Here is a 10,900-nt window from a genome sequence, read left to right as displayed (position 1 = left end):
ATCATTGAGGTTCCTGGAGTTGAAAAATAGCTCCCGACGCCGAGATGTGCTGAAAACGAAGCCCTAGTTTCTGCTAAGTAAGATGAGAAAGGGTTAAATGGGCAGAGCTCTCTGGGTCCTACAGCCGCCCAGATTGTTTTGGAAGCAGAGACTTCCTCTTCCTCCAGCATTTCTGGGGAATGCAAGAGCCTTTCTGGGTGAGTTGGGGGTCGGGGAAAAATGGGGTTTGCTGGAGCAGTAGAGTCATGCGGGACAGATAAACTACAATTGTTGCCTACTGGTAAGGAAGGGAATAAATTGCAGTATACAACGTACACACCAACCTTATGCATATTGACTTGGAAAGAAGTTTCACTGAAACGCAGTGGGGCTTACTCCCAAGTAAGTGTGCGTAGGATCGCAGCCATTGGGCCAAGAACCTTTTTGTGCGTGCCAAGTTTGGGCTTAATCAAGAAGTTTACTAGCCAGCAGCTAGTTAAACTCTGCTTTGGTGCACTAGCAGTTTTATTAAGTACGGATCGAGTTGAGAAAGCTTGCAGATTTTAATTTGAGGAGCTACCTTTTCTGAATTCAGTGGAATTGTTTTGCTTTTGGGTAGTGCGTAATGGCGCATTCCGAATGCGTGTTTAGACAAAAAAAAGTCCTACAACTCCCAGCATTCCCCAGCCGGGGAATGCTGGCTTGGGAATGCTGGGAGTTGTAGGACTTTTTTTCCTGTCCAAACATGCATAAGATTGTGCCCTACTTTTCTTTTTTTGGAGTGTCGGGTAGGGTTGCCAACTTTCCAAGTGGGCTCAGCATCAGCGCCTTTAATAGCAGCTTGATGTGCAGACATTAGCAGTGAATAATGTTTGCTATGGAAAACAAAACATTTGCCTGTTTTATTGCTGCAGATCAAGCTGCTTTTAAAGTCAACAGGAACAATCCAGGCAGTTGTTCTCCTGCTCTTGCTCCCAAATCAATTGACAATCCCTAGTGGCAGGATAAGTCTGCCAAGGACAGCGGCAGGCCAATTTGTCCCCTCCACATGTTTTGGATGATAACTCCCACAATCCCTGCACATTGGCCACAATGGCTGGGGCTGATGGGAACTGTAGTTTAAAAAGTCTGGTGGGTGCCAGGTTGCCCACCGCTGGTCTAGGTCCTAGGGAAACTCAAAGGTTTAGCCCCTCATCCAGTATATGATGAAGTTGCCTGTGGTTCTTCAGTGGGAAAAGAGAGGCACTTTGCATGCTCAAAGAACAATTTCTAGAATGACGTGATTTGCTGTTTGAGGCTGAACCTGGCTCAAATTAAGCTCTCTTTGCTTTTTCTGCTACCATGTGTGGCGTAATGTACTCTTGTCACTCCCCCCACCAGTCCCAGTTGTATACAGTAAATTGCAAGCAGGGACTGTGTAATTATTTTATTTATTTATTTCCTACCCATTCTCCAAGGAGCTCAAGGCAGCATTCATGGTCCCCCTCCTATCCTCACAACAATTCTGTGAGGTAGGTTAGGCTGAGAGAGAGTGACTGGGCCAAGGTCGCCCAGTAAACATCACGGCTGAGTGGGAATTTGAACCCAGGTCTCTCGTGTCTTAAAGAGTCAAACACTTAAGCTGCCGTTGTAACTGTAACTTCTGTGTTCCGTACCCTGTTTTCCTGAACTATTTTCAGCTGGTGTAAAGGTACTTAGGTTTCTATAGCCCAAACTAGATGATAGATTATTCTGTGCATATTTATTTATTTATTTATTTATTTATTTAAAAAAAGCAGACTGGGAACAACCAAATAATAGCTTTGTGTGCATAGAATACAATTTTCATCAGGAAAACAACCCTTCTTCCTGTACCACAGTCCTGTTCCAGATTGCCCCCCAGCCCCCCCCGCAGCTGCTATTTTATTTTTAATGTTTAAAGGTACACAACTGAAATGACACATTTACAGAGTTATCTTATGCATGTTTACTCAGAAGTAAAGAACCACACCCTCCCAGAATAAACCTACAGCAGTGTCTCTTAAAATTCTGATGAGTTTTAATCCAGTATTTATCAGCATTACGGGGGGGGGGGGGACCCTCTTCCCCCATGCTAAAATCATAGGGTTTCCATTCCCCTTCTTTCCTGGTCATAATTGTAGGTGGGATATTGGAAAGAGCATAATTACAGTGTTAAGAAGTCTTTCTGGTTCAGGGCAGGGTTGGGTAGTGGTGGTTGGGTTTCTCTGTCATACTCGAGTTTTAATCTTTTGCCATATTTGAAGCTGGGGAGGAATTTTACCTCAAGGGTGAAGTGGCGTCAAATAGTTGCTTATTCCTGAAGTTTGCTGGGCAGTTATGGGAAAATCATTACTTCATAGCCTAATCTACTTCACAGGGTCATTGTGAGGTGAAAAATGCTGCTCTTAGCTGTTTGGAGGAAGGGTAGAATACAAATGATAATATATTCCTAAATGGTGTTACCCACCCTCACCCTCTAAGGACAGAGTAGGTTAAAAATCCACACAAATAAGCCAAGTAGAAGGAAAATTTTGACAGCCGCAACTTCTCCCAGGATAGTGCAGCAGTTGAGAAGAAGCTGGAACTGAGGAAATTCTGTTTTTGAAAGGCACAAGAGCCCTATTCTTTATTAATCTGGCAACCTTCAATTTGAGGCCAATTTGCTGAGTTTGGGATGATGGTTATGGAGGCAGTGGAGTGAAAAATAGACACTTCCTCATGTACTCTCCCACCCTGTTTATATTTTCTGTTACCCCTTCGCTAGGCAGAAAAGTAATCTTGTTTTCCTAGTGGCATGTCCCTGCAGGCCTGCTATTCTCCCCAAGAAGTTTGAGTGTGCAGGACTTAAAGGCTTGTGTTCAAGTCCTTGGGCCAGAGGTTTCCAGGCTTGCCGCACCCTGGTTTGGAAGGAGACTCGTGAATCCAGGTTTGAAAATACATATTAGATCTGGAGAACGATGACTACAATCTTGGGCCTGCAACATGTGGTTCGGCTTGAACGAGGCCTACTGCCTGTGGTGAAAACTGAGCAGCAGGACCTGGAAGACTCTCTGCCAGAGGAGAGCCTGAAGCGTGTAGGCAACCCCCCTTTTCTCATCCAGGCTGGGACATCTGGAGAGCTTCTGAGATGGGTGGCCTCTCAGCAGTCCAGGAACGAAAACCGGGAAACATCACAGCACTGGGAAATCCAGTGGCAGGAGACTGTTGCTCCAGAAGCGACGTCAGCCTCCTCTCCTGCATGGGGCAGCCTTCAAGTTCCTCAGCTCACTGTAGCCGATGATGTCGAGGTCTATCTGTCCACCTTTGAGCAAGTGGCGGACGCCTGCCAGTGGCCAAAAGAACAATGGGTGGTCCGACTCGTGCCCGCCCTCAGTGGGGCAGCCCAACGGGCCTACAACAGCCTCGACTCTAGGGACAGAGGAGACTATGGGAAAGTCAAGGCTGCCATCTTGGGCCACTGCGACATTGCCAGCGAGACCCAGCGGCAGCGCTTCAGGCGCTTCTGCTTCCGGGAGGCTGAGGGCCCCCGCCAGGCTTGTGGAAACTTGCGGGAACTTTGCTGCCGGTGGCTGAAGCCAGAGATCCGCACCAAGGAGCACATCTTGGAGCTGCTGATCCTGGAGCAGTTCCTGAATATCTTGCCAGAGGAAATGCAGACCTGGGTTTGGGAATGTCACCCAGAGACCTGTGCCCAGGCTGTGGCCCTGGCAGAGGAATTTGCCCTGAGGCAGCAGGAGGCTGAGCGATCAGACTTGCATGTGAGCAAATGTTATACATACAGATGCACGTGCGCGCGCACACACACACACACACACACACACACTCTTTTCCCAGCACTGGCGGAGTTCCTGTCATCCCCGCTGTTATATCTGATCTGAGATAACAGCGGGGATTCCCCTGTGTGCCGCTCCCACTCCTGCTGTTATCTCAGATTGGAGATAACAGCAGGATTCCTCCAGGGGGCGGGGCTTGGAAAACCTGAGGAGGCTCCGCGGGCCAGATTGGGAATTAGGCCCACAGGCCGGGGGTTCTGCACTCCTGACATAAGTATTCTAAATTAATACTAAGTTCAGGTTGTAGCATGCAAATAGTGCAGGGAGAAGGTTTCAGTCTGGCCCTTAGGAAATTCTCTTTTCATGCATCTGTTTTCTCCCTTACAAGTGGAGACACAGGCAAAGGGATCTGTGCAGGGAATCCTATGCATGCTTGCTCTGAAATAAGTCCCATTGTGTGCAGTGGGGTTACTCCATGGTAAGCGTGTTTAGGATTGCAGCCTTAACCTCACACTGCTGCTACATAAATAGAGTGCTGTGTCAGAATTCTCTTCCTCTGTGCCTCAGCTGCTCACTTGTTTTCTTGTGTCTAGAAGCGAGCAGCCGCAAACTGTATTATCAGGGAAGGGCTCTGCTAAAGGGCTTTACTGCAGTTCACCCCTTGGCCTATGCAGATGCTGTCTGACATCACAGCAGAAGACGCAGCCTGTGTTACTCCTTGATGTCTGCTCGCACACTGTGGGGGTTTCAAGCACCCTAGCCATGTGTATGCAGGAATAAGAAAAACTGAAATGTCACCTCTAATGTATGTGGTAGAGTGCTGGACTAAGGCTGTGGAGATCCATTTTCAAATCCCCATGCAGCCTTGAAGCTCGCTGGGTGATCCTGGGCCAGTCACATTCCCTCACCTGAACTTTCCTTACAGGGTTGTTGTGAGGATAAAGAGGGTGCTGGCAATGGGAAACGTTGTAAGCCACCCTGAACTCCTTGGAGGAAGGGCAGGAAAGAAATGAAATAAGATACATTAAAGCCGCCCGAGCAGGCCGTTAAAATTAATTAGCAATAAAGGTTCTCAGGCTGAGGAGAAAAGTGGAGTGGTTTTGTCATTAGTCACCCGAGTTTTGTTGAAGTGAAGCCGCCTAGAAATATCTGGGGTTCTTGTGGATTACATATTGGGCCTGTAGTTATTTGGAGCAATTCAGTCTTGGGTCTCCTGCCGTAGAGAACTCTCTGGGGGCCATTAATTCGGGAGCCATCACCCTTGTCCCGTAGACTATTCCAACTTGGAAGCGGTGTGTTTTGTCCACCCTCAGGTCACCGTTCGCATGAAGGTGGAGGAAGTGACTTCAGAGGAGGAGGTGACGTCGCCTTTTGCATTGCAGGATGTTCCTGGCTCCCAGACGTATCCTGGATCTCTCTTGCAGGAGTCAGTGGACTACAGAGATCCCCTAGAGCCACAGCATAAGCTGACTTGTGTCCCCAGGGAAGAAGATCAGCCCCCTTGGGAGATGGGTAATGATCTTGTAATTATATGTGAAATCCTTGGATTAGAACCAAGGGCCAGGTTAAGAACACAAGAAATGCCCTGCTGGATCAGACCAAGGGTCCATCCAGTCCAGCATTCTGTTCACACAGTGGCCAACCTGCCCTCGACCAGGAACCCACAAGCATGATACAAGTGCAACAGCACCCTCCCGCCCATGTTCCCCAGCAACTGGTGTACATAGGCATATCACCTCTGGTACTGGAGGTTCAAAGATCTAGGGCAGCCTTCCCCAATGTGTTGGCCTCCAGTTGTATTGGACTACAACCCCCAGCAGCCCCAGCAGCATGCCCTGTGATCATGATGATGGGAACTGTAGTCCAAAATGTTTGGAGGGCACCATGTTGGGGAAGGTTGATCTAGGGCTTTTCTTTCTACCGCAGGATTGGGCAACTTGTTGCCCTCCAGATGTTTTGGCTCACAACTCCCCATCAGCCCTAGCCAATATAGCCAATGGTGAGGGATCATGGGAGTTGTAGGCTAAAACATCTGGAGGGCCTCACGTTGTCCAGAGCTGTAGCCACTGGCTCAGGAATCTAGCTGAAGGAATGATACAAAAATAAAATATACAATAAAATATATAAAATGAATAACGTATTTTGTTTTATTCCTTCAGGAATCTAGCTGAAGGAATGATACAAAAATAAAATATAATATAAAATAAAATAATAAATATAAAAATAAATAAAATATAAATAAATACATAAATAAAAAAATAACAGAAATCACCCCCTTTTCTCAACCTTGTACTCCCAGTATTGGTCTTTGTTCAGGGCAAGTGATACCAGGAGTACACGGTTTCCACTTCTCCTAGTTGTTACTGCCTCTTAGCAATTACAGCACTATTCCTGTTCTCCAAAATTATCTATAATAAACATGTAGATAAGCCCTGCCCGGCTATGCTCATTAGGTGTTCTTGTGGTTCATTCTGGAGGCAGTGTCTGTTTCCTACCAGCTGCTGAACCATACCATTTCCTAATAATCTGCATGTGTGTGCAGAACAGTGCCAAGGGAGTGGTACAGAAGGAACTGCCCAGGGCTAACTGCAGATTGCGGTTTGCAGATGTGAACTTATATATGCTGAACTTGGTGGCTTCCAGATATATTGGACTACAACTCCCATCAGTGACCATGCAGCATACTGCTGGGGCTGCTGGTAGTTGTAGTCTAAGACATTTGGAGGCCGCCATGTTGGGGAAGGTTGCTCTGGACCTTTGAAGACCCAGGAAGCATGGCTGGTTGGGGCATGCTGGGAGTTGTAGTCCAACACATCTGGAGGGCACTAAGTTGGGCAAGGCTGGGCTAGCCGTATGTGGAGGTGCCCTGAGTTATTCTGGTGATGTAAATGTGGAGAAAACAATACCAGTGCTTTGCGTTTTACTTTTATCTCTGGTTGTTCATTGCTTTTGTTTTTTTTATCACATGTGCATCGCACTGTTCTGTCAGGGTTATCCCATTTTTATTCTCACAAGAGCTGTATGAGATAGGTCAGACTGAGAGACAGTCACTGATTTTCATTTGTTACGTTTTAAAAAATCCCATGCTCAGGGTGGCATGCGTAGTTCTTCCTCACCTCTCTTTATCTTCACAACAACTCTGCGAGGTAGATTAGGCTGAGAGATAGTGACTGGTCCAAGGTCACCCAGTGAGCTTCGTGGCTGAGTGAAGCTTTGTACTCAGGTCTCCATACTCCAAGTCCAACACTCCGTTGACTACATCACGCTGCCTTTCAATAGTTATTTGCTCAAGGCCGCCCAACAAGTAGGGATTTGAACTTGGGTCTCCCTGCTCTAAAACAAGTGTGGGTAGACTTCAGGCTTCCAGGATCTACTTTATTTTTTATTTTTTACTAGAACCTGGAAAACCACCAACTGGAGCCAGGGACAAAATAGTGGCTGGGAGATGGGTGGAGCTAGATGCAAAATGGTGGCTCAGGAGGCGGAGCCAGTTACCTACCTCACTCCTTGAACCATAGACTGGGATGATCTCCCTATATAAATACAAATCTACATCTGAGTTACTACAGATCAGGGATTCTGACAGTCTAATTTAGAAGGGTGGGGAGACAAACACTTTTGTCGCTACTGTTAAACAATTCGAAGTCGGAAACCCTTGCTGATATACTGCAAATCATCCAGTGATCTTCTTTCTACCCACACATGCTCTAAAACTTCCAACGCTCTATCAGTTAACAAAAGTTTCTCTCTCTCTCTCTTTCTGTCCTGCTGCTGTTTGCACATTTCCTGTTTGTGAATGTTTCCTCCTTTCAAGACTGTGGGATGTGCTTTGGATTTGCAAGAGATTTTATTTTAAAGGAGAAGTGTGGGTCAATGGAATGTTTGTTTTTGAGAGATTTGGAAGTAGGTAGAGCTTGTGTCAGGAAAAACAAACAAACAAATTGAATTATCTATTTTTGGGATGGATAAATAGGTAGAGAAGCACACAAAAAATGAAAAGTGTGCAGAGTAGAATGGCAGTGGAGTAATGGCTAGGATGAGGAACATCAGAGCATGACTAAACAAGCATAATGAGGAATATTGTGGAAATCTTAGGGCCTCTTTAATAAGCCCATAATCCATACCAAAAGTGGAATAGTACTCTGGAGAAGACATGTATGTTCAGGTACAAATTGTACAGAAAATAGCTGGTACAGACACATTCTGTTTTTTCTCTTCACACCTAATACCTTCCTTGCAAACGGAACCTTCATTGCAAATGTTCTTTGTCCCTTTGGGCTGCTCTGCCTTGGCCAGTTTCATGGGCTATTTCTTTCTTGAAGGGACAACCTGCTTGCAATAGTGTTTCAACTGGGATGCGAATATGCTCTTTCATACACAGGTATGCTTACAGGCTCAGGAAGCTCTTTAAGCAGGTTTGTTCAGGTTACACCTTGTAGTAATGCAAGCCCTTAACTGGTATGGGCTCTAACTGGTTTAGTGGGTTGGTGCTGGGATGCCTACCCAGACACTCCCGCCCCCCACCCCCAGGGCTGAACAGGGTATAGTCACAGACTTGTATCTAGACTTGCATATAGGGAACTTTTCCTGGTTTACTTTGGTGGGGGGAAACTCCGCTGAGACAAAATTGATAGCTGCTCATAGAAAACAACAGAGAAATCCAGGTTTTTAGCTTAGCTGTGATTAGGCAGTAATGCCCCATAGCAAGATAGGCAGAAGTTTCTCCTCTTATAAGCTCAGAACTTACTTTTTGTGGAAAACATAATTTCATAATTTCTAAACTTCTAAGAGTACAGCAGGTCAATGGAGCACAAGACTTCTGCAGGCAATTCAGCATTGGGTTTGGGATGGGAAGCTAAATTTGGCAATTTTTCTGTTCTGTAGAGGTTTGCTGCCGACAATGGGCAGCAAATCACCATTTTCTTTTTTCGCCACCACCACCAAATTTGTAGCGGGGTGGCAGCATGAGTGTGGCCTGCAGGGGTGGGGGAGAAAATGGCCCCCAGACCTCCCGAAATTGCTTACCCCTGAATTACATAATCATATGCCCCTTTTTGCTACTCCCCCCATCTCAACCCACACCTTCAGTGCAAATTATGGGGTTTGAATCCATTTTTTGATCTCTCTCTAATTACAGGCAGTCCCTTTGAGGATGTCCCATTGCCGGGAGTAATTTGAATGTGGTGATGGGAATATCATTTGGATTTATTTATTTTTAAATCTTAGGTGCCAGGATTACCAGCCGAGCTACTAATCACCGAGCTACTACTGAAGATTCCTTGGAGATCCCCAAGGATGCATGGGGGAATATGAGTGAGGCAATGTCCCCTGAGTGGGAGGAGGATAGGCTGCCTGGTGAGCAGGACGACTCCTCAGAAGATGAGCTTTCTACCCAAAGAAGAGGACCAAGAAAGGGTCTGATAGTCCTCCCGTCACAGACCATGGAGGCCAAGGCAGCACCAAAGGACACCGGAAGCCAGGCAAGGACATTCTTCTGGGCGGAAAAACCTCACCAGTGCCGAGAGTGTGGGGAGAGCTTCCGAGCAAAGCAAGAGCTCGCCTTGCACAAAGGGATCCACTGGCGGGAGCGGCCCTTCCCTTGCGCCATTTGCGGGAAGAGATTCACCCGGCTGTACCACCTGACCACCCACCTGAGGATCCACTCGGGCGAGAAGCCGTACCACTGCACTGAGTGTGGGAAGTGCTATGCGGACGCTTCCAACTTCTACAAGCACCAGAGGAGCCACGCAGCCCAGAAGCCCTACCAGTGTACGGAGTGCGGGAAAGCCTTTGGGGACCTGTCCAATTTTTATAAACACCAAAAGAGGCACCGAGGAGACAGGCCTTACATTTGTGACACGTGTGGAGACTGCTTCAGCAAGCAGAAGGATCTCCTCACTCACCAGAAGATTCACGAGGGGGGAAGAATATCCTGGCTATATTGACAGGAGGGTTGGGTGGAAACATGACTCATAAGCCGTCTCCTTGGAGGTGCCACAAGCCGGGCCCGAGAAGGACCCTGTGGTAGAACACGGTCTGGCCAACCAGAACCTGGCCCTGTCAGGGTAAAAATGGAGGGACCTGAAGTGGTGCTGTTGATTTGGCACATCGGGGGGTTCATGTCGTCCAAGCCCAGATAAAACGGGCGTGGGTGGAGCAGGAATGTGGGAGAGAGGTGAAGGAGTTTCAGCCACTCGGCAACACTACAGGGACTGTCCAGAGGAAAGCAGAGATGCATACACGCAGATGCCCACTGAGCATATGCTCCTGTTGTTTACCTCTCATTTATTCGGTGCTGGAGCACTGAAGTTGCAAATGTCTGATAGCAACCAGTCCAGGATGGATGCCTACAGCTTCTTTTCCATTGGCTCTCCAGAGTTACACACACGCACACACATATTTTAATGATATGAAAAGCAAATATTCTGGGACAATGAACAAAGACTAGGAGATGAAATTCTTAATGCTGTTGCCAACAGGTTTTGATATTCGGCCTTTGTGAGGAGCATAAGGGGATGCTGATGATAAAGGACAAGTTTTTTCCTCAGGTCATTAAAAAGAAAAGAATAAAAATAAAACATGTAAGTGTGCCATCATTCTGTACAGCATTTCTGTAAAATGGGGAATTCAAATATGCCAAACCATCATTTTGCTATTTGGGGTATCATGTTGAATGGAGCTGAAAAGATTTTGATTATTTTGTGGTGCTGTGCTGGTTGTCAATATGCCCCCCACCCCCATTTTTAAAAGTCCCAGCACTCGCTGGTTGCCTGGCAGCATTGGCAGGGTGATGCTTGAAGCTAAAATTATGCTGCACCCCTTGACCTCCACTGGCCAGAATAATACTAATAAGCAGTTCACATACATCATCTCAGCTGGGTGTACTGTAACATTGTTAAGGTTGGTCAGTATTGCTATCCCTGTATTGCAGATGTGAGTCTGAAACTGAAGGCTTGCCTAATGCAATCTGGTGAGTTCATGGTCAGAGCAAGATTTGAACTGGAGACTTGGTTCTCCACAATTTAGGGTGCAATCCTATGCATGTTTAGACAGGAGGTAGTCCTACAATTCCCAGCATTACCTAGCCAGCAGTGTTGGCCAGGGGGTGCTCGGAGCTGTAGGACTTTTTTTGCTGTCTAAGCATGCAT

The 10,900-nt window shown here is 46.8% G+C and overlaps 1 protein-coding gene across 3 annotated transcripts; it reads left to right on the top strand.

Moving 5' to 3' along the window:
• Positions 1-146: 146 nt before the first annotated feature.
• Positions 147-10,347, top strand: LOC146341687 (zinc finger protein 449-like). Of its 3 annotated transcripts, none has more exons than XM_084805136.1 (4): positions 147-197; positions 2,744-3,737; positions 5,066-5,264; positions 8,979-10,347. In XM_084805136.1, the coding sequence occupies exons 2-4, from the start codon at positions 2,937-2,939 to the stop codon at positions 9,695-9,697; spliced, it is 1,719 nt and encodes a 572-aa protein (XP_084661262.1). In that variant the 5' UTR covers positions 147-197; positions 2,744-2,936; the 3' UTR covers positions 9,698-10,347. The 3 variants fall into 3 exon arrangements, with proteins under 3 accessions (XP_084661262.1, XP_084661260.1, XP_084661261.1); XM_084805134.1 differs by having other exon boundaries at positions 148-197; positions 2,770-3,737; XM_084805135.1 differs by lacking the exon at positions 147-197 and having other exon boundaries at positions 1,105-3,737.
• The last annotated feature ends 553 nt before the right edge of the window (positions 10,348-10,900 follow it).

This window comes from Heloderma suspectum, chromosome 6 (assembly GCF_057233095.1).
Source record: "Heloderma suspectum isolate Gila_16-S chromosome 6, 16-S_ref, whole genome shotgun sequence".
Taxonomy (NCBI): Eukaryota; Metazoa; Chordata; class Lepidosauria; order Squamata; family Helodermatidae; genus Heloderma; species Heloderma suspectum.
The sequence above is the reverse complement of the archived record's forward strand: the minus strand, read 5'-3'. Positions and strand labels throughout refer to the sequence as shown.